The sequence below is a fragment of the Rhinichthys klamathensis genome, unplaced genomic scaffold (genome assembly GCF_029890125.1).
Source record: "Rhinichthys klamathensis goyatoka isolate OS25496 unplaced genomic scaffold, OSU_Roscu_1.1 h1tg000501l_1, whole genome shotgun sequence".
NCBI classification, from domain to species: domain Eukaryota; kingdom Metazoa; phylum Chordata; class Actinopteri; order Cypriniformes; family Leuciscidae; genus Rhinichthys; species Rhinichthys klamathensis.
This window is the reverse complement of record NW_026606982.1, coordinates 1,718,179-1,739,190: the sequence shown is the minus strand read 5'-3', so window position 1 is coordinate 1,739,190 and position 21,012 is coordinate 1,718,179. Positions and strand designations below refer to the sequence as shown.

Genomic DNA, 21,012 nt, shown 5'->3' with positions numbered 1-21,012 from the left:
AACTAACTTTTTTAGAGTTGTATATCACACAAATTAAAAGGATAGTTGACTCATAAATGAATAGTCTGTCATAATTTACTCACAATCATGTCGGTCCAAACCTGCATGACTTTCTTTCTTCTTTCTTTTTCATTTTGGGTAACTATCCATTTAAAATATTTAGACCATATCTATTAGAGAATGTAAGAATAATATTTGGCCTATAGGTTTAATGTTAACATTGTGTGTTCTCTCTAAGAAACAACTGAGTATTCAGATGCTGATTTCACCTATGGTAAGAATGTCTGATGGTTACTTATATTTTAAATTAAATTGACAGAACTGTGGAATAATCATACAGCACATTTTAAAGTTGAACTTATGCTAGTATGAATGTTGCAAATTAGTTTGTTTCAGTCATATCTCAAGGGAACAGTCTGCTCAAATCAGCCAGTCACAAAAGAATGTTAGCTGAAATGTTTTGTTGTTTTACAACTTTTCAGCAAAGATTTGTTAGGATCACTTTTGAAGATATCATGTTTGTAACTATCTATGTGTGCGCTTATGCCAGATTATGAGTTAATCAGAAGAGGTGGGCTGATCTTTGCAGCTGTTTTGTTCTGTTTGGGCATGGCTATCATATTCAGTGAGTATGTCTAGATTTATGCAATCTACAGCATGTCCTCTCTGCATAGATTATAATAAAGATTACCATCAAACATACATCCTTGTATAGTCAAATGTTATCTTTTCTGGCAGTCAAAAAGCTCAACTGTGGAAACAAGTCATCTGCTAAGTAAGGCACAGACAATATCAAACTGTAAAAAGATACAATAAAGATAAAACACACACACATTGGGTTTCATGTTTTACAGGGGCATTCCGTAGACATAATGATTTTTAGACTGTACAAACTATTCTATCCCCTAACCTACCCATCACAAACTTTCTTTTTACATTTTCCAAAAAAAAAGTATATGAATTACAAGCTCATGTGGACCTAAAATGTCCCCACAAGGTCAAGGGTTTTATTTATTGCCATCTTTGTAGGGACATTTTCCCCCATAAAGTAGTTTACCTCTACCACACACCCACACCCACCCACTCTCTCTCTCTCTCTCTCTCTCTGCTCTCTTCTCTCTCTCTCTCTCTCTCTCTCTCTCTCTCATCTCTCTCTCTCTCTCTCAGATATATTCAATAATTAAAATCATAGTTCTCCTGATGTTTATTTTTTATTTTTTTCAGGTAATAGGACATCTCAATATATTCACCAAGGATGACTGGCCCCTTTCATCATCACTTTTGATCTCAACAACTTTTAATGAATATTGTTACTTTCCATTGACATGAGCCTATGTACACAATTACAAAAATGACATTAAAAAAATAGTGGTCTGATTTGTGGAAATCACGTTATAATTTTGCACGTAAAGTCACATAAAATTATTATATGTAATAAAGTGAGTATCGCTGATGTCAAAACCTTGGTAACTGAGTGTGAAATTGTTGGAAATACTGCGTCACGTAGTTATTTTTAGAATTCTTTATACGATCACAATAATCTGCAACAACATCAATCACTCTCTGTCCATGAAAGGATGCTGCTTCTCCTTTAGGTCGGGCCTGCCTCCGCGTGCGCGCGCTCGAGCTCGGCTCTTGTAATTGGCTCAGCGCTGTGCTGTTGTCCATGCGCCACTGGGCGAGTCTCGGCTGTCTCAGTAACCCTCTTTTATCCTCAAAAAAGGAGAGCGAAAGAGGGCAGACTCAGAGTTGGGTTCGGGCGGATGGACCGCCATTATTGGGAGCCTTGGACAACCACTTTCACCCACACGCACATATATATCTTAACATTTAAAGACATGCGTGGCCCATAGTGCTCGAGATTTGGCTACGAAAAACTGGATGTTGTGTCTCAGTGTTAAGGCATCGTTGCATGCTGTCTGCACACGATGGCATTTTATGGCCACAACAAAGGGCATTATACTTGACCGAAACCAACGTGCTTACTGGCCGGAGGAAGACATTAAAACAAGCCTTTTTCCCGCACGGAAACGACTGGCCTCCAAGAAAGGACATTTCTTTGTTTGGATATGTTTAGCCGTCGGTGGATTTTTTCCAGCCCTTTCCATACTAACGCGAGATCAGTAAGTTGCGTCTGACAAAAATACCCCTTGGAAACTGCAAGTCTGTCAAGCCACAATCAAAGAGCCCCCAATGAATCTAATGTCCTCGGCTTTTTGCGTAGTCTTTTGTTTTCCTTTCTTTCTGGTTTCTAACAACATTGGCCGAGCCGGTTGCCTTCTGCCGCTGGCCTGGAAGAGGGATTGAGAAGGGAAAGGGAGGACGGAGAAATGCACTGTATGTATGTATTCTCCCCAGTATTTCATTAAAATAAATATTAGCGAGCAAAGTAGTCTGTGTCGCCGGGAACGTGACATTTTTCAGCCGTTGAAGAAGCCTATAAATCGAGTAGACTATCTTTAAATAAGGAGTAGAGTAGTAGGCTACCGAAGAGAAATTGTACGTTTAAATAAAAGTGATTGCTGTCTGTTGTGCAGGCAGCGACCTGGTTGCTTTAAAAACGGATTTATCTTGCACTCTTACAATCTCAGAATGTTATAAGTTGGCAGACTATTTTCTCACGTGATGTGCACCTTGTTAGTTGCTATGTAACGCTGGACAGAATCACAGACCATTTAATTGTAGAACGACAACGGATGGTAACGAGTCGCACTAATTTATTATAACGGCATACCCAGTTGTATATACATGGGGAAAATGTTACAGACAATTGAGTGTATTTTCTGTTGCAGACTGCAGTACCAAACAGACAGCTGAGCCGCTCGTAGGCAGTTCTGAACCATGACGCATTACGTAGCTGGTATTTCTTGCTTAGGCTATGCTAGGCCTATAGGCTTTAAGGATAAAATCCTTTATCAGTTGCTTTCTTTAGGGTTCAGAACTTCAGATGTGTATTTTGCTTGAAGAGTGTGCCGTGATGTCTTTATTTTTTCCATACACTTACAGCCAAGACAGTGTTTGATGTATGTTAAAGCCATATTTCTCAATGTCTAACAACACAACACAGTGGGCTACAGCCAGGGCTGGACTGGGAAATCTCACTCTCATCCAGGCCATCCCATACACCCACTACAGTTTTGGAACCATGGACAACCCTTTTTTTGTATGGCCATCACATAAAAAAGGTTAAAATCCTTAGGCTGGGCCCATGCAAAATAATTAAAGGTTCTCTTTTGAAATGCACCTTCACTTCCATTTTCCTTCTCTTCATTTCCCATATCTTTTTGTCTCTTCCATGTGTGTACTTTTTTCTGTCACTTCTTCACCAGCAGGTGTACTGTTATAAACAGAACTGTCTCAACCTTGTTGCAAAACAACCACCTCATTGTGTTTGAACATAATCTAAATTTATTTTCTTTAAATTCAAAGTATTACATTAGGACAATGTCTTGTGTGATTCGGGGCCTTTTGTGTCCCCAGTAAAGATCATGATCTTACTGCCTTAAAATGTGGGACTGTAAATTTTAAGTCTTCATAAATAATACCATTTGAACTCTAAGCATATTAAATTTGATTAAAAAATAATGTGAGAATTGTTTACAACATTTGAACCACCACATATCACCATTTTTCCTATGTTCCCAGGCTTGCATACTCCATTTTCATGATAAATACAATACTTACTGTATGTGGTCTCTCCCCCCCCCCCCCCCCCCCCCCCCCCCCCCAAAAAAAAAATTTGTTTTACATTGTTGGGTATATCAGTAATGATTATGATTCTCTCTAATGTATAATTTTGTTTAATTATTAAATTCAATTTAACAAATATAATAAATATGTTTAGTTTATCCCTCAAATGATCCATACATTTGATGTGGTCAACCTTAATACATCACTGTTGATATAAAAAAAGGTAGTTGGAAAAATTATGCTTAAAATCACAATTTAAAAAACCATGCAATTCATTATTTGATAAACCTAGGTCAGCTTCTTTTTGCTCAGACATGGTGCAGTGGCTGATTTTAGGTCAGATTGTCCAGTGGTCATTTAGAGTCTACAAAGTGATTGTGAAAGTAATTTGTTTCAAGTTGTAGTAGTGTATATACAAATTCTTTGGTAACATTTTACAGATTGTTTCCTATCAAAATCCAGCACAAATAAAAGTAATATTGTAATTGGTTGAATGTGAGGGATAGGAAATCATCAATCCATCCATTCTTTATAACCACTTGTCAACCAACCTTGTTATTTTGTCCACCCCTGTTATTACTTTGTCTACCTACCCTGTTAAGCAGATTTTTTTTTTCAATTTCATAAAATCATATTTTTGTTTTTTTTACAATAATTTTACATAATTCAGTATCAATGAAACTTTTTTGGATTATCAATAATGTAGTACTTTAATGCTATGAAAAATATGATATTTTCCACTTGTGAAATGGTATTTACCAGTGTGTTGCGTTCAAGTGCTTTTGTTGTCGTAATGTGGTAAAAAGATGGAGATCCAGACCTAGAATAGTTTAGCTAAAACTATTTTAGATTGCTTAAGTTATCTGCTACAGCAAGAAAATGATTTATCAAAACTCAAACGGTAAATAATATGCTGTATATTTTCTAGATCATGAATAGTACATATTTTTACCATTCACGACTCTCGCGTTGCTCTCCGCCATTTTGAAAAGGTCAAAGGTTATCTCATCTCGGCAACTTGTGCATCAAAATATTCTACGAGCTGCCCAGTGGAAAATACCACATGAGGGGGTGTTCATGTGCATTTTCAACGTCGGCTTTTGGTATTTACTATTTACCATAATTACCATAGCACGTGAACGCACCAGTAGTGCTGAAGGAAAATGAAAATTGAGCGGAAGTACGTATGAGGGCGGAGCCAGGCTAGTGTTGTCTCCCTCTAAACACTATAAATCGATGTGAATATTTGTCTACTAAATTACTACTGTAACTTTACAATAGATAATAATGATGTTCTTTAGCATACGGTATTTTGAAAGACTATAGTACTTACTGCTTACATTTGATAGCAGTTTAATGCTTAGCGAAGTTAACAAAGTCAAAACTACAGCCAAAACTACAACTACGATTATTTACAAAACTGACCTCCACTGACCTGAACAGGTCAGTCATTTTGCTACATTTCGCTACTGCTTCTTGGAGACCTTTCCCTCTCTGCTCCACCAGGATTCACAAACTGTTTAAATGTTCACCATGGTCCATTTCTGAGAGTATAATCTATCGCATCTTAGTAAGATATGTCAACATTTGAACCGCTTTAAAGGTTTTTTTATTATTACATTTGTATCATTAGCTATTTGAGTAATGGAAGGGAGAGCGCACACTTTCATAGGAGTTGTTTTACGGATATAAAGTCTATCAGTTTATTAAGCACCCCTGAAAAGGTCTGTATTTGTTTACTGTTAGTTGTAACGAGTGTTTTTGTGTAATTCGCTGTGTATGTTGTTGATAATGCAAGGGAGAGAGAGAGATTATGGATAAGACTTTAATACTGCACAGTACTGTGTTTTATTCAGCTCTTGCGGTGATTTTCTGGAGTGAAAATGATGCTTCATCTTTTGTGTGAAGTACAATAAACTTCATAAAACTCATCAGTACATTTTTGGCCATCTTATGAATGGGGTTCGGTACAACAGGCTTGTACTAATAGTGGATAAAAGCAAGATGACAAATACGCTATAACGGGCGTGTCTAGGGTGTCTAGCCTAATATGTTTCCTTTTATCTAGGCCTATATGTTTACATTACATTTATTCATTTAGCAGACACTTTTATCCAAAGCCACTTACAACCAGAGAGTAACAATTAAATACTGTTCTCATACTGTTTAAATGAGCATTTATTTTATTTATTTTTTACCTGGGGCCGCATTCACAAAGAATCTTATAAGAGGCTAAAAGTAGCTCCTAACTGGCGAATTTAAGAGAAACTCCTAAACATAATGGGCGTGTCACTCATAACTTTAGACTCTTAATGTGTTTTACATGAGTAATTCATGAAGCATTTTAGCCCTAAAAGTAGCACCTACGTCTGGAACAGCTTAGAAGAAGAAACAAATTAATTTACCTCTTGTCTATACAAACGTGACTTCAGATTCATTTAAAAAACTCTCGTCCTTCTCGGTAGCCTACTCGTGTAGCACGTCTTCTCACAAGCAAACACCTGTCACTCATCATCAGGCAATCACCGTGATCTGATATATATATATGAATCTGTCAATAATAATAATAATATCATCATCATATTATTAATGTTGACCTGGTTTAACTAACCTTTATGTGATAGCCTTATAGTCTAATAGGGGCCCTGTGCCTATCTCTGGGTTCCTGGCTTAGAAAAAAGATATGCACTAAAACAAATTGTGTGTAGTATAGCTTAATTTTGCGCCAATTTTTTCAAAAGTTTATGTTGCCCCCCCAAACAAGCCAAATGCCCCCCCAAAACATGACATGGTAACCCTCTGCGCTATAACCGTAATTAAACAAAACTATACCTGTTCTATCTCTATAGAGTATATGTTTTCTGGCATTATTGTCCAACTACGGGTCGAAATGAAAACCGCTACTGACAGTTTCTGTTCTGACATTATAATTGCTTGAGAGGAGATTGTCTTGACACCGGAGCACCAGCTCTTGAAGCTCCGCCCTCTTCTTGAAAGGGGGCTAGGAGCAGCAGCTCATTTGCATTTAAAGGGACACACACAAAAACAGTGCATTTTTTCTAACCCCCAAAAAATGGGAATTTTAACATGATGTAAAAAAGGATCTGTGGGGTATTTTGATCTAAGACTTCATATACACACTCTGGGGACATCAGAGACTTATTTTACATCTTGTGAAAAGGGACATAGGCCTAATTGGTGCCATTTGATATAGTCTGTATGCTTCATATAGGGATTCATATATTTCATTTATAAAGTACAGTACTTTTTCATGGTTCAGTACTGTTTTTTAATTTTTGTAATAAAGTTCAGCATATTTTACTTGGGCTGCTATGTTTGTTTTCATTCAGTATCCAATTAAAATACTATCAGTTGATTAATCTGTTATCGGCCAGTGTGGTCCAACCAAGTTATCGTTATCTGTAAAATCCGCTATCTGCCGACCTCTATTTTTAATAGTGGTTTAATTTCACAGCGGTGAGAAACAGTGTTGAAGTTTAGGGCAAACACAATCGTTACCTGTCTGTCACCAATAAAAGCAGGCCTGGGATATGTCGGTGCTGCTCGCCTGCAGAGCATGCGGTCTCACAGAATTATTAAGAATAAGTTGTCGGGCACACGCTAAGAATTGAATAAGGATTGATGCTATGGGACAAATTTAAACACTAACTAAACTATAAAATGTCTTGCAAAAAGGGCACTTATCTAATCAGATTCCAAATGGGCCGGAGCTTGAGCACCACTTGGGGGTCTATCTGTGCACGTGCCTTAATGTAATTGTTACTTCAACTACTTGGTAAGGCACCAATTAAGTGATGAATTAAGTTGCTGCAAAATGGGATCAAGAACAGTTTTAATTAGAAATATTTTAAAGAAATAATTTAAATAAGTTTTATTTTAATAATGATCAAACTACATAAGTGACAATGCCCTTGATAACGGTTCACCCCAAAAATGGAAATTCTTTAAGAAAACATATGCATTTTTCTTTAGTAGAACACACTAGGTGAATTTTGGAATATTTAGCTCTCTTTTCAGTATAATGTAAATTGATGAGTAATGGGGCTGTCAAGCTACAAAATGACAGAAAAAGTATCATGAAAGGAGCACAAAAATTAAAATTCATATGGCTTCAGAAGACATGGAATATAGACATAGCCCATTATATCAGCCACTTAAAGGGATACTCCACCCAAAAATGAAAATTTTGTCATCATTTACTCACCCTCAAGTTGTTGCAAACCTGTATGAGTTTCTTTCTTCTGCTGAACACAAAGGAAGATATTTTGAAGAACGATTGGAACCAAACAGTTGTTTGGCACCATTGACTTCCATAGTAGAAAAAAAAATACTATGGAATGGTGCCAAAGTTCCAATCGTTCTTCAAAATATCTTCCTTTGTGTTCAGCAGAAGAAAGAAACTCATACAGGTTTGCAACAACTTGAGGGTGAGTAAATGATGACAGAATTTTCATTTTTGGGTGGAGTATCCCTTTAAGATGCGTTAAGGCTTGTAATTGCATGGGGAAAAAATCAACTACATTGTTTACAATTTTCTCATTACATAAAAGACAGCCATATGGGTTTGTAATGGCATATAAGTGAGGAACTTTTGGGGGGGTGCTATTTAAATTATACAGATATAGATAAAGAAAGAAATTATTAAATACTGTTGATATTCTATTCAGGAGTTCTCATTGGTTTACAAGTACTTGCTGTTAGATCATGCTCTTTAATTACTTTGAAGTTATCCATTTTTAAACGCTAACTGTTTGCCACTAACTGGCTCAGTGGTCAGCAAACTGTTGTTTACCCCTAATTGCTGGAGTTCAATGGGAAGCAAAAATTACATTTTGCAGCTTTTTTACAGTTATTTCAGTTTTTTTTTTGTATTTATTATATTGTGCCTTAGCTTTTTGCATGTAGTCTTGTTTAATTAAATATTATACATATCTAGAACCTGAATATAGAAATTTGGAGTGAACAACCACCTAGAACACCCTATAGCAACCACATAAGTAGGATGCTAACAATTAATCGACGATCGATTAATTGACGATAATTTGATCGATACAACGTATTGATAGTCGATTAAGCAAGGTCATCATATGAAGAGTGTTGCCCAACACTATTTTGCAAAAATGTTGTGTCTGTCTGCACAAGGAGAATCAAAAGAGGACTTAATTTTGTTTTCACACACTGTCTAAAACGCAGCTCTCTGTGTACGCAAACAGGGCAAAACATTAGCAAGACGTAGAAACATATGGAAATTATTAACTTTCATTCAATGGTTAAACTTTGCAACTAATCTTCGAATGGAATGCTTGTTGAACTGTAGGGCCTGGTCCGTATGTATCACGGCTCAACAACGATCTGTTACACCTCTAATTGTTAGATATGACTCTGCTGTGAATATGTCATTTTAATTTAGATCCTCCCAATGCCATTACGCCAAAATTTTAAATATTGTTGATGATAAAACTAGTGATTTCGACTCCTACTTTCTATTCCTGTTTTCCTCTGTCAATCTCTTGATTGATAAAAGAAAATTCTTTGACAAGACTCGCTGTTGACTAGTTTTGGGTATCAGACAAAACCCTCTTGACTGGTTTTGAATACCAGACAAAACGGGTGTAAAAATACTGGTTCCAACATTCCTGGTGTGTTGGAATGATCTAACATTTTTGGCTTTGAAACAATCTGACATTTCTCTGAAAATGTCTAGATTTTAAAATTATATTATGCACACTGATTTTAAGTGGTATTTTGGGAATTGAGCAACAATAGCCAATCGTTAACTAAACACAAATATACAGAACATAATATACTTCATGAAGCCAAGTTTAAGTAGATTGTGAATTATGATTGTAGAGTGATTTTGAAGTAAACTATGTTGCCTTACTAGTTTTTAGTATTCATATAATGTTGTGTAGTTTTGCTAGCATAGGAATAGATCAAAATAAGAATCAATCTGATGATCCATAATCAGAAATTGATTTGTAATAATCAAAAATTAGCAGTAGGCTATTGAAGAAACAATATTATGCATTATTAGAAACATTATTGAAATTCTTAATGTAGATTGTTAGGCACTTTTAAGGGGTTTGATGTTTAATGTAGGATTACAGGGTTACTGTGTTAATTTAATATTTTAATATCTGTAAGAATGATTAAAGTAGCTTTATATTTTCTTTATACTTTTAGGCAAGCAAAGCACATGAATTTGCTGATAATTGGTTTGTTCTTTCTCTCTCTCTTTCTCATTTAGGTTAGCCCCAATTCCTTCTTCACTTCTCCATGCCCCCCTGCTTATCTCTCATTAGTCCCCTCTAATATGGGCAAAAATGCAAGCCACTTTCTTGACCTGAAAGGATGATTGAAACATCAAAACTAAAGTCTCAATTGTAAATCAAATACAGGGCCCTGCTTTCAACATTTTATGGAGACATTTTAAAGAGTCTGCCTCTGCCAACCTTTGGGGAATGGCAAGATGAATGCCTGGGTACAATGATGATGGCTAAAAAGCAAGAATCCCGAATGCCTATCTACAACCTTGTTGTTGTTGGCCTGTCGGGAACTGAGAAGGAGAAAGGGCAATGTGGAGTTGGCAAATCCTGCCTTTGTAACCGTTTTGTCCGCCCTAGTGCAGACGACTTCCATCTTGATCACACTTCTGTGCTAAGTACCAGTGACTTCGGGGGCCGGGTTGTCAACAATGACCATTTCCTGTTTTGGGGAGAGGTGGGGAGAGTTTTGGAAGATGGTGCAGACTGCAGGATGCATGTGGTTGAGCAGACAGAATTCATTGATGACCAGACGTTCCAGCCTCATCGCAGCACAGCCTTACAGCCCTACATCAAAAGAGCTGCCTCCACCAAACTGGCTTCTGCTGAAAAACTCATGTACTTCTGCACTGATCAATTGGGACTGGAGCAAGATTTTGAACAGAAGCAAATGCCCGAAGGCAAGTTGCAGGTGGATGGCTTTCTGCTTTGTGTTGATGTCAGTCGTGGTATGAACCGAAACTTTGATGATCAAATGAAATTTGTCACCAACTTGTACAATCACTTAAGCAAGACAAAAAAGCCTATTGTGCTGGTTCTCACTAAGTGTGATGAGGGTGTGGAGCGATATATCAAGGATTCTCATACATTTGCCATTACAAAAAAGAACTTGCAAGTTGTTGAGACTTCGGCACGGTCCAATGTCAATGTTGACTTGGCTTTCCTTACCTTGATACAGCTCATTGATAAGGGAAGAGGTAAGCCCAAGATCATACCTTACTTTGAGGCATTGAAACACCAGAGTCAACTCATTGCCTCTGCAAAAGACCGCTATGAGTGGTTGGTGAACCACATTGTGAAGAATCACAATGAAACTTGGCCCAACATCAGCCGACGAATGCAGACTTCACCTGAATACAAGGAGTATGTATTTTTAGAAGGTACAGGTAAAGCTAAGAAGCTATTTCAACAACATATTCACCGGCTAAAACAGGAGCATATTGAAAAGCGTCGTAAAGCATACTTGAGCGCTCTTCCACTCGCCTTAAGTAGCTTGGTGTCCGAGTTGGATGAAATTGAGCATTTGAGCTGGTCTGGGGTCCAAAAGGTCCTTGAGTCAAAAAAAGACTTTGATCATTGGTTTGTGGTACTGGACGATGCGCCATGGGAGGACACGCCACATCTTGATAACATGGAGGATGAGCGCATTCCCTTTGATGTGCTAGACACCACGGCTGCTGAAATAATCTTTGATGCACACCTTGAACACTTGCGCAATGAATGCAAGCGTGCCCAGATGCGTCATGAGTTCAAAGCAAAATTAGCATCTTCCCCTTTCGTTACCCCTGGCAAACCCTGGGAGGAGGCCCGAAGCTTTATCATGAACGAAGACTTCTACCAGTGGCTTGAAGAGCCAGAATATTTGGACATTTATAACCGGCACCAGAAAGCAATCATAGACAGGGCAAAAGAAGATTTTCAGGAGCTTTTGCTAGAGTACTCTGAACTCTTCTATGAACTTGAGCTGGATGCCAAACCTAGTAAAGAGAAAATGGGAGCAATTCAAGAAGTGTTAGGTGAAGAACAACGCTTCAAGGCACTTCAGAAATTGCAAGCTGAAAGGGATGCTTTAGTGCTGAAACACATCCATTTTGTGTATCATCCTACAAAGGAAACATGCCCGAACTGCCCACACTGTGTTGACCATAAAATTGAGCAAATACTTGTTTCGTGCTTCCCAAAACAATACCCTTCCTTCGGAAAGACCCATTTGATTGATGGAAAAGTAGATAGAATCAATCTTGTTATACTGGGAAAAGATGGACTTGCTAGAGAATTAGCTAATGAGATTCGGGCATTGTGTACCAATGATGATCATTATGTGCTTGAAGGTAGAATGTATGAACTTGTCCTTCGGCCAATTGAGGGCAATGTTAGACTTCCTGTTAATTCGTTTCATACATCTACATTTACTCCTCATGGATGCCTGTGTTTATACAATTCAAAAGAGTCCTTGTCATATGTTGTAGAAAGTATTGAGAAGTTGCGAGAATCTACGCTTGGCAGAAAGGACAACCATATGGCTCACCTTCCCCTGTCACTCTTATTAGTAACCAAAAGAGGTGTTGGAGGACTGGGTGACATTGGTGGCGAGACAGCTCAAGCATTAATCTCACAGGGTCAGCAGGTAGCCCTAAAACTGCATTGTAACTACCTGGAACCTGCCTCCCCAGGCACTGGCTATGGGAGAAATGTGAATGAAAAGCAGATCAACCAGGTTTTAAAGGTTCTACTTGAAACAAGGAGGACTTCTACATTTCGTAGCTGTTCTCCACCTGCACCTCCGCTGCCTCCTTGTATTCGAGACTTACAGCAGGACCAGAGCCCAGAGGCTGAGTTACGTATTGTCTTGTGCCTAATGTGTGGAGACTCCTACGACATTGATCAACTTCTTGCTCCATTCCTGCTTCCTCAGCATTGCAAGCCGACCTCTCCCCAAACAAGTGGCACTTCAGTGCTGCTAGAACAAACAATTGGTGGACACAAGCATACAATTGAGTTGTCCCTACTGTCATACCACTCTTCTTTTGCCACTCGTAAGAGTCGGCTGGTCCATGGCTACATCGCTGTATACTCTGCTAGCCGCAAGGCTTCTTTTGAAACCCTGTGTGCCTTTTTGTGTGAGGTTCAGGACATCATACCAGTACAGCTGCTTGCAGTTGGAGAAACCCGGACTGAGCTTCTGGACTCTGAGATGGCTCATGAGATGTTAGTCCAAGGTGAAGAACTGGCCCATGAACTTGAGGGACGGTTTTGCAGTATTGTCTGTGGCCCTGGGGGAGTTGTTGGAGGACTTCACAAACTAGACCTATTGGAACAATTTTTCACAGAGGTATTAGAAAAGAGAACCATTGTTGAGGCCAGTCATATGTATGAAAACATTGCAGAAGCCAGTAGCACAAATGAGAATGTGTATTCACCACACTGTGGCTCCCCAAGCCCTGTCACAATGCTGTTAGATTCTGAGGAAGACATGGAAGCTTCCCCGCCTTACCATGATGGTACACTCACCTCTCATGGTGGATTCAAACTGCCTGACCTGGACTCAGGTGACACATTCTCTGTGATCTCTGACCTTAGCACCTTTGAAAACAAGCTAAATAATAAAGTTCCTCCACAAGTGAGACCCAAGCCTAGTGTCACATTTGACCTTAGAAAACCAAATTTCAACCCGTACGTAGATGCAGTCAGCCATCGGCGTTCACTTACATCCAATGTGACGTGGCCTCTAGGAGGAGATTACGATCCGTCAGACTATGCTGAGCCAATGGATGCTGTCTCTAAGCCACGCCCCAGCTACGAGGACAGCATATATTCTGTGCCACATGACAGCACACAGGGCAAAATTATTACCATCCGCAATTCCAATCGGATCCATTCTAATGGAGGAGGCAATGGTTCAGACAGTGAAGGGGATGGCAGCTCGTTGGAGAGACGTCGCAAATTTTCAGCAGCAAGGGTAAAGCCACGGCTTTACCGTGATCGTTCCAAGCGTCTGGGGAAGTTCAGCAGTTTCCGCACTAGTTTTTCCATTGGTAGCGATGATGAGATTGGCACACTCACAAGGTCAAAAGACGATGATGTTTCAGCACTGAAGACAGACATACTCAATGAAGAAGGAGAAGATCCTAAAAAGAGGAACATACTGAAAAGTCTTCGCCGACCAGGCAAAGTAAGATTTATTTATTTATTTTACATGGCTTTTTAAAGTATGCTCGTCTGTTTTTAACATTGTGATATTTTAAAGGCGTTTCACCGCACTCACGATAAACAAGGTGCCAGACAGACACAACTAAACAACTCAGAAAATAAATAAACTGTCTGCACACTTGAATCCTTTAAAGCAATTTTAATCGCCAAGCTTTCGGTCACAAGACCATCCTCAGGGCATCTATTGTGATATTTAAATTAATATTTTTTTTTAGCTTTGGAAGCTTTTAAGGCTTCATTAAAGGAGTCTTGTATAATTGTCAAATAATCTGTATTTGTCTTGCTGTTCGTAGAAAACAAGACCAAAGCCTCGTCATTCTATCTCTAAGCCTTTGGAGAGTAACTACTTCGGGGTGCCTCTGGTGAATGTGGTTTCCCTTGAACGACCTATTCCGGTTTTCATTGACAAGTGTATTCGTTATATTGAAGCCACAGGTACAGTTGCTGCTGCTTCTGTTTCACCAACCTACTCACCCCATAACAGTTGTTCTTAGGGAACCATATAAGCTTATCATTATCGCAGTGTCCAGTTAAAATTAGATGCTTAATGGGCTGTAGCTGTCATAAATCACACCACAGCATAGTATTGCACGTAGTTCCCTTTTTTTGACTGAGTTTCAGCTATGGTCTTATAATAAAGATTGTAGAACCATATTAATGTGAATTTAAAGGGATAGTTCACTTTGAAAATAATTTTTGGTATGTTTTAGCTTACCTCAAGGGCATCCAAGATGTAGGTGTTTTTGTTTCCGCAGTAGTTTCAATTTTGATATTTTTAGGTCAAACCGTTCTTGTCTGTCAGTCATATAATGCAGGTCTATGGGGTCCACCTCAAAGAGCATGCACAGAGAAGTCCAAATTAAACATGATTTAATGACTCGTAAATGTAAGTACACATTGATGGCCTAAGACACGAAACGAGCGGTTTGTGTGAGAAAACGAACAGTATTTATATCGTTTTTACCTCTTGTAATCACAGTCACGTCCAAGTACTCTGAGGGCTCGGGCACTTCGGTCTGCGCAAGCGCCGGCAAGCGCCGGAAAGCCCCGGAAAGCCCCGGAAGTGATCTCTCGCGCGTGTACGTCACTCATTGTTTACACAGAACAGAGATTGTAGGTAAGACGGCTAATTAAAATGGTACGAATTTGCGCTTATCCGGGATGTTTAAACCGTTGTAAAAGAAAACAATTGGGTATGCTTGCGCGAACTCATCCGGGAGTACATGCGCGAGAGATCACTTCCGGGGCTTTCCGGCGCTTGCCGGCGCTTGCGCAGACAGAAGCGCCCGCGCCCTCAGAGTACTTGGACGTGGCTGTGGTTAAAAGAGGTAAACATTATATAAATAATGTTCATTTTCTCACACAAACCGCTCGTTTCGTGTCTTAGGCCATCAATGTTTACTTACATTTACGAGTCATTAAATCATGTTTAATTTGGACTTCTCTGTGCATGCTCTTTGAGGTGGACCCCATAGACCTGCATTATATGACCGACAGACAAGAACGGTTTGACCTAAAAATATCAAAATTGAAACTACTGCGGAAACAAAAACACCTACATCTTGGATGCCCTTGAGGTAAGCTAAAACATACCAAAAATTATTTTCAAAGTGAACTATCCCTTTAAGAACTTTTTACTTTTGAGCTTTTTTAATAGCTGCAGTATTAGACCTGTATGTAGTAGTTAAATTAGTTAAATTATATTGGACACTTAAAGTAGAGTGACGTACTTAATGTCTTAAAATGCTTAAGAGTCCATTTTGAGGTTAAGATGACTTGCCTCGAAATTGTCTTGTTAATCAAATCTCTCTCTCAGGTTTGACAACAGAGGGTATCTACAGGGTAAGTGGGAATAAGGCAGAAATAGAGAGCACGCAGAGACAGTTTGAACAGGGTAAGTTTAGAAGGATTTCAATACTTCAAAATTGTTGTGGGTTATAGTTTTGTTAGTGGATTTATGTGGTTTTAAAGGGGTCATATAATGGTATATGCACTTTTACAAGTTGATTGTACTGAAATGTGTGTTGGCAGTGCCTGTACACAACCATCATATAATGATAAAAATCCATCCAGTGTTTTTGTTTTAATCTCCTTATATGTTTTCACCTGTCTCAAATCGAGCCGTTCGACCGTGTGACGTCACACGGTCGGACGCCCCTCCCACGATTGTTGATTGACAGCAGCGTTTCAACACAGACCCGCCCTGAGCGAGCTGTCATAGTCCGTCATTGTTGATACACTGGAGCAAAATGGTGTCTTAAGGGGGTCGCACACCGGACGAGAAGCGCAGCGCCGCGTCGCGCAGCGCCAGGTCTTTGAAATTCGAACACATTATTCTCTATGAGTGTACACACACCGGCGGCGCCATTCGGCGTCTGTCCGCGGCGCCCAGCTACGGCTCAGGACCTTGTTCAAAACCCTGCCGCGCCACAGAGCGCCATTTGCATAGTTTTATATAAAATTTACATTTATTTGTCTCAAATCGTCGTTAATGTACATGGCTTCACCCCGTGCTGTTTTCACTCGGGTTAGCTAAACGCTAGCTAAATAAATACTATTGTATTATGTGACATAGTTGCCTAGACAACGGATAACGTTACAACAAAATAACAGACTCAACGTGATAGGCACTTTTACTTGATTAACGTTCAAACATCAGCTATTATTCAATGAACATAAAAAAATAAATAATTAATCAAGATAAAACACACATCGTGCAGCTCTTCTACCAGGAGTTGATTCAAAATTGTGCTCGCGCCATTAAGAATGTGCTTAATTGTCGAACTTCTTTGTGGCCGTCATCTTGTTCCGGGTCCGAGTCTGGTTCAAATTGATACGGTTGCACAGATGTGTCCTCAAAGAATCCGCTGCCATTCTTTCTCCAAAATATACCCTCAACTGTTGTCAAGGCAACACTCCACGTGTGTTGTATCAAAACGCCAGCAGAACAGAGGGGCGGAGTGAGCAAAGCTCATTTTCATTTAAAGGCATATGCACTGAAACGGCGTACTGAAAACTGAGCTGTTTTGGACCAGGTAAAATTAGTGTTTTCTTACAATACTAATGAGAATTTTTAATAAAAGTATATTACAAAGTTTTCATTTAGACCCTAAACATTCATATTAACGTGTACAAAAATGGCATTATATGACCCCTTTAAGGCACGCATGGCTAAATATAGTTTGTATGTGTGCATATTAACAGCATGTGAACGCTTTTAATAAATTCATTCTATTTGTTATATTCCACACTAATAATAATTGATGGATAAGTTCTTGTCTTGATCTTCCTTTCTTTCTATACCTCTCTATCACTCTCACTTTGTTCATTTGTCTTAGACCACAATCTGGACCTTGTGGAGAAGGACTTCACTGTGAACACAGTTGCCGGGGCAATGAAAAGTTTCTTCTCTGAGCTGCCTGAACCTCTGGTTCCTTATAGCTCTCAGGAAGAACTGGTGGAAGCTTTCAGTAAGATTTCACTTAGCATTCTTTAAATGCATTTGTGAAGAATATAATAATGTAAATGCATCCACTTGAATTCTAAACTATTAAAATGTTGCATGCAAGGGTAGCAAAATTGAATGTTATGTCATCCATAACACAGTTCCTGACTGTCTAAGCCTGTGGAATGATCAAGTTTTTTTTTTTTTTGTGCATAGAAATTAATGATCGGGAACAAAGGCTTCACACAATGAAGGATGTGTTAAGACGATTTCCCAGGGAGAATTTTGATGTCTTTAAATATGTAATGAGCCATCTAAACAAGTGAGTGTCAGACCACCTGCAGTTACAAACTTTTAGAGATCAGTTAAAGTGGAGAGACTCTTAACCTTATCTCCCCGTTTCTTTCTCTCAGGGTTAGTCAGTGGAACAGAGTCAACTTAATGACCAGTGAGAATCTCTCCATCTGTTTCTGGCCCACACTAATGCGGCCAGACTTCACCTCTATGGATGCCCTGACAGCCACGCGCACCTACCAGACAATCATCGAGACATTCATCCATCAGTGTGCTTTTTTCTTTTACAACCAGCCTCCTGCTGAGTCACCCACTGGCCCCTTCGGACTCCCTGGACCTCTGGTGCCCTCCGGATTGCCCCCATCCCCCACAGGCGCCCCTTCTTACTGCCCTCCGAACCCACATTTTACCCCCCTTTTGCAGTCTCCGCCACATTCTCCCCCCCAGAGCCCTCACACAGCCCCTGCAGAACCACAAACGCTGTGAGAAAATGTGGCCTGTTATTTAGTCAACTATACACACACACACACACACACACACAAACTTCAATGCATGCTTACACATCTGCATACACACTCTGCACACACACATCTAAATGACTCTAAAACATGTAGCTTGTTTAGGTCAGTGTTGTATGTGAAAAAATTTGCGCTGAACTCTCAGTACTTACATCAGGGATGCTCAGTCCTGCTCCTTGAAATCCACCTTCAGGCAGAGTTAATTCCAGTCTGCTCTAATATATGTCTGTAATTTTTAATGTACCCCAAAACCTTGATTATCTGGTTCAGGTGTGTTTGATTTGGCTTCTATCTGAACTCTTTATAGGACTGATCTACAGTTATTAAGACATGCCACACACCAGATGAAGGTCTGTGTGCTTATGAACATACTTTTTATTAGTGTGTAACCAACAAAGACTTCAATTACCTTGTCAGCACTGGCCTTCATGTAGTTTATTACAGAAGGGGATGGTGTTATTTTCTTGAGAGTGAATATAGATATTCTAATCAAGAAGGATATGAACCGTTTTGAAGGACTTTAAAATATTCCTGTTCTCTTCCTCTCAGTAGAAGGCTTACATTCATTTTACAACAGTACATGTTCTCTTTCTATTCTTTCTCTTTACATTTCTACATGGATCTGTGATATAGAGGACACTATAGTCATGAAAACCATGAAGCACTTGTTCAGTCGTTCATCTTTATTTTTTTTTGTTGAGAATAATAGAATTAACTTCATTTTTCTCTTACTCTATTTTATTTCAAGAAGAATGAAATCACTTTAGCTGCAACCATATTCACCACTTTGCCTGGCTGTTGTGTTCCACTCAACCATTGTTGGTTTCTATCCCATGCCTCTATTTTAAGTTATACGAACTTTAAACGTACCATGGATTTTAGAGGACATTTTTATTCCTTGCTTTCAAGACTTGAAGTTCTGACACCTGATAGCCTAGAAGGTGACCTAGAAGGAGGTGTCTCCTGTGGATATTTGCTCATAAATTCACCTAATGGGAGTGTACGTGCCCTTTCTTTGAAGGCTGCGATTTAAATGGCAGAGATATCACATGGTTTTAGGGAATGCACTTCCAGTTAGAGCTAGTGAGGGGCTTGAGGTTACTGAGACTGCAGATTTACTCTGACCCTTAAACATTAGACTCTGAATCAGCAACTCAAAATCCTCATTCCTTAATTTTGGACTCGAGTTTAAAAAAAAACATATTGAAGGCCTTTTAATGATGCCTAGTCTGACTGGTTTAAGAACTCCATCGTTTTTACTTAATCTAAAGCACTTTTTTGTCTTTTTATATAGACCTGTATTGTGAACCGTGACAATGAATAATGATTGGTTTACATTTTTGCCACCATGTTTAAAAGATCAATGGACTTTTTCGAGGTGAATGTGGAATTGTCACACAGATTTAGCCCAATCCTGGACTAAAGTTCACTTTTGATGAATCTGCATTCATTAGTAATGTCTTTTGTCCACTATTATGGTTTTGGACCTCCTGTACAGCCTGAATTCTGACTAACGTGGACCTTAAATCACCTATTTTACATTGTCTTCTCCATTTAACTTAATTGGAATGACACAATTTGCCTATTCTGCTTCTACCAACTCATGTTCTGTCTAAACTCTTATGGACAAATCCATGATGTATAAAGACACAATGATTCATCAAGTATATATTGTATGTATATTACCATATTACCTTATTTTTTTTCTCTTAAACCACAAATCTTCTAATGTGAAGGAAATTACTCCTGAACATATTTTGCTTGAAATGCCACTTCCTATTTCTATCCAGCCAAGGTAGAAAAGCTGAAGTACCAAAGTAGTGCAATATGGCTGACGAGGGTTGAACAGCAGTTGTACATATTTTGATGATGGGGTTGGTGATGAGTATGTCAGATTCAACTAAAATACTTGACAAATAGCCCATATGGCAAATCTTTGATGATTTGAAAATGCTTTGATTCATAATCCTCTTCATTCTGTGTATCTGCTGCTTTTCTACCAGGCTGAACAAAACTGTAAGAATCCCAACTTTACTTGAAGTGTACTATTTTCCTTTCATATTGAGATTTTGAGCAAACTGCTTGAAAACTCTAGAATTAGCAGCTAGTCCAGGTGTTGATACAGCCATCTGTATGTGTTATACTTGTAAGAGTGCAATTTCTCTTCAAGCTAATGTGATTAGTCAAGAAAATGATGGGTAACTGCGATGGTTATCATAATGGTTCAAGAATTGAGGCCCTTCAAGAGTGCCATGAAATGTTCTGTTAAGTAGAATTGTTTATAGAAGTAGACATTTTAATAATTTTACTTTTTTTTTAATTATTATTATTATTATTATCTCCTAAAAGTCTGAGTATGAGAACTTGTTTATTCTCTGTCTGCTGTTGCATTGTGTTGAAGCCACAATATGGAATACTGGCAAAACCTTGATTAGGTGTGATGCTGCAGAATTAGGAGTCATTTAAACAATCAAAGTGTGCGAAGCTGCGCCTCACAATATCTGTCCTGCTGAGTTTACTTACCTTGAATAAATGAACTTGCCCTAGAAACTGCTAGCTGAGCTTTAGTCAAAATTCTGGGATACAAGTGATGGTTTTGGAAATTCTGATCTGCCATTTTCTGATAAATTTCGATAATAATTCCTCAGACTTGTAATTAGGGGCCAAGCACTGAAGGTTCGTAGGCACCTATTGTATCATAGTAGTGTTCTTATTATTATTATTATTCTGTCATCTTTTTCTTCCGCTCGTCTATTGCAGCCCCTAGAACCACTTGTGGGAAAGTTATGAA

The 21,012-nt window shown here is 38.8% G+C and overlaps 1 protein-coding gene and 1 long non-coding RNA gene across 4 annotated transcripts; both read left to right on the top strand.

The window, feature by feature from the left end:
• Positions 1-221: 221 nt before the first annotated feature.
• LOC130072660 (uncharacterized) lies at positions 222-626 on the top strand. Its single transcript, XR_008804148.1, has 2 exons — positions 222-274; positions 551-626. It is a non-coding gene; the product is annotated as an uncharacterized LOC130072660 (long non-coding RNA).
• A 633-nt stretch (positions 627-1,259) lies between these two features.
• Positions 1,260-19,422, top strand: arhgap35b (Rho GTPase activating protein 35b). Of its 3 annotated transcripts, none has more exons than XM_056237866.1 (7): positions 1,260-2,123; positions 9,959-13,926; positions 14,258-14,399; positions 15,781-15,858; positions 17,303-17,434; positions 17,626-17,731; positions 17,823-19,422. In XM_056237866.1, exons 2-7 carry the CDS (start codon positions 10,198-10,200, stop codon positions 18,187-18,189), a joined length of 4,554 nt encoding a protein of 1,517 aa, XP_056093841.1. In that variant the 5' UTR covers positions 1,260-2,123; positions 9,959-10,197; the 3' UTR covers positions 18,190-19,422. The 3 variants fall into 3 exon arrangements, with proteins under 3 accessions (XP_056093841.1, XP_056093840.1, XP_056093839.1); XM_056237865.1 differs by having other exon boundaries at positions 1,260-2,337; XM_056237864.1 differs by having other exon boundaries at positions 1,260-2,341.
• The last annotated feature ends 1,590 nt before the right edge of the window (positions 19,423-21,012 follow it).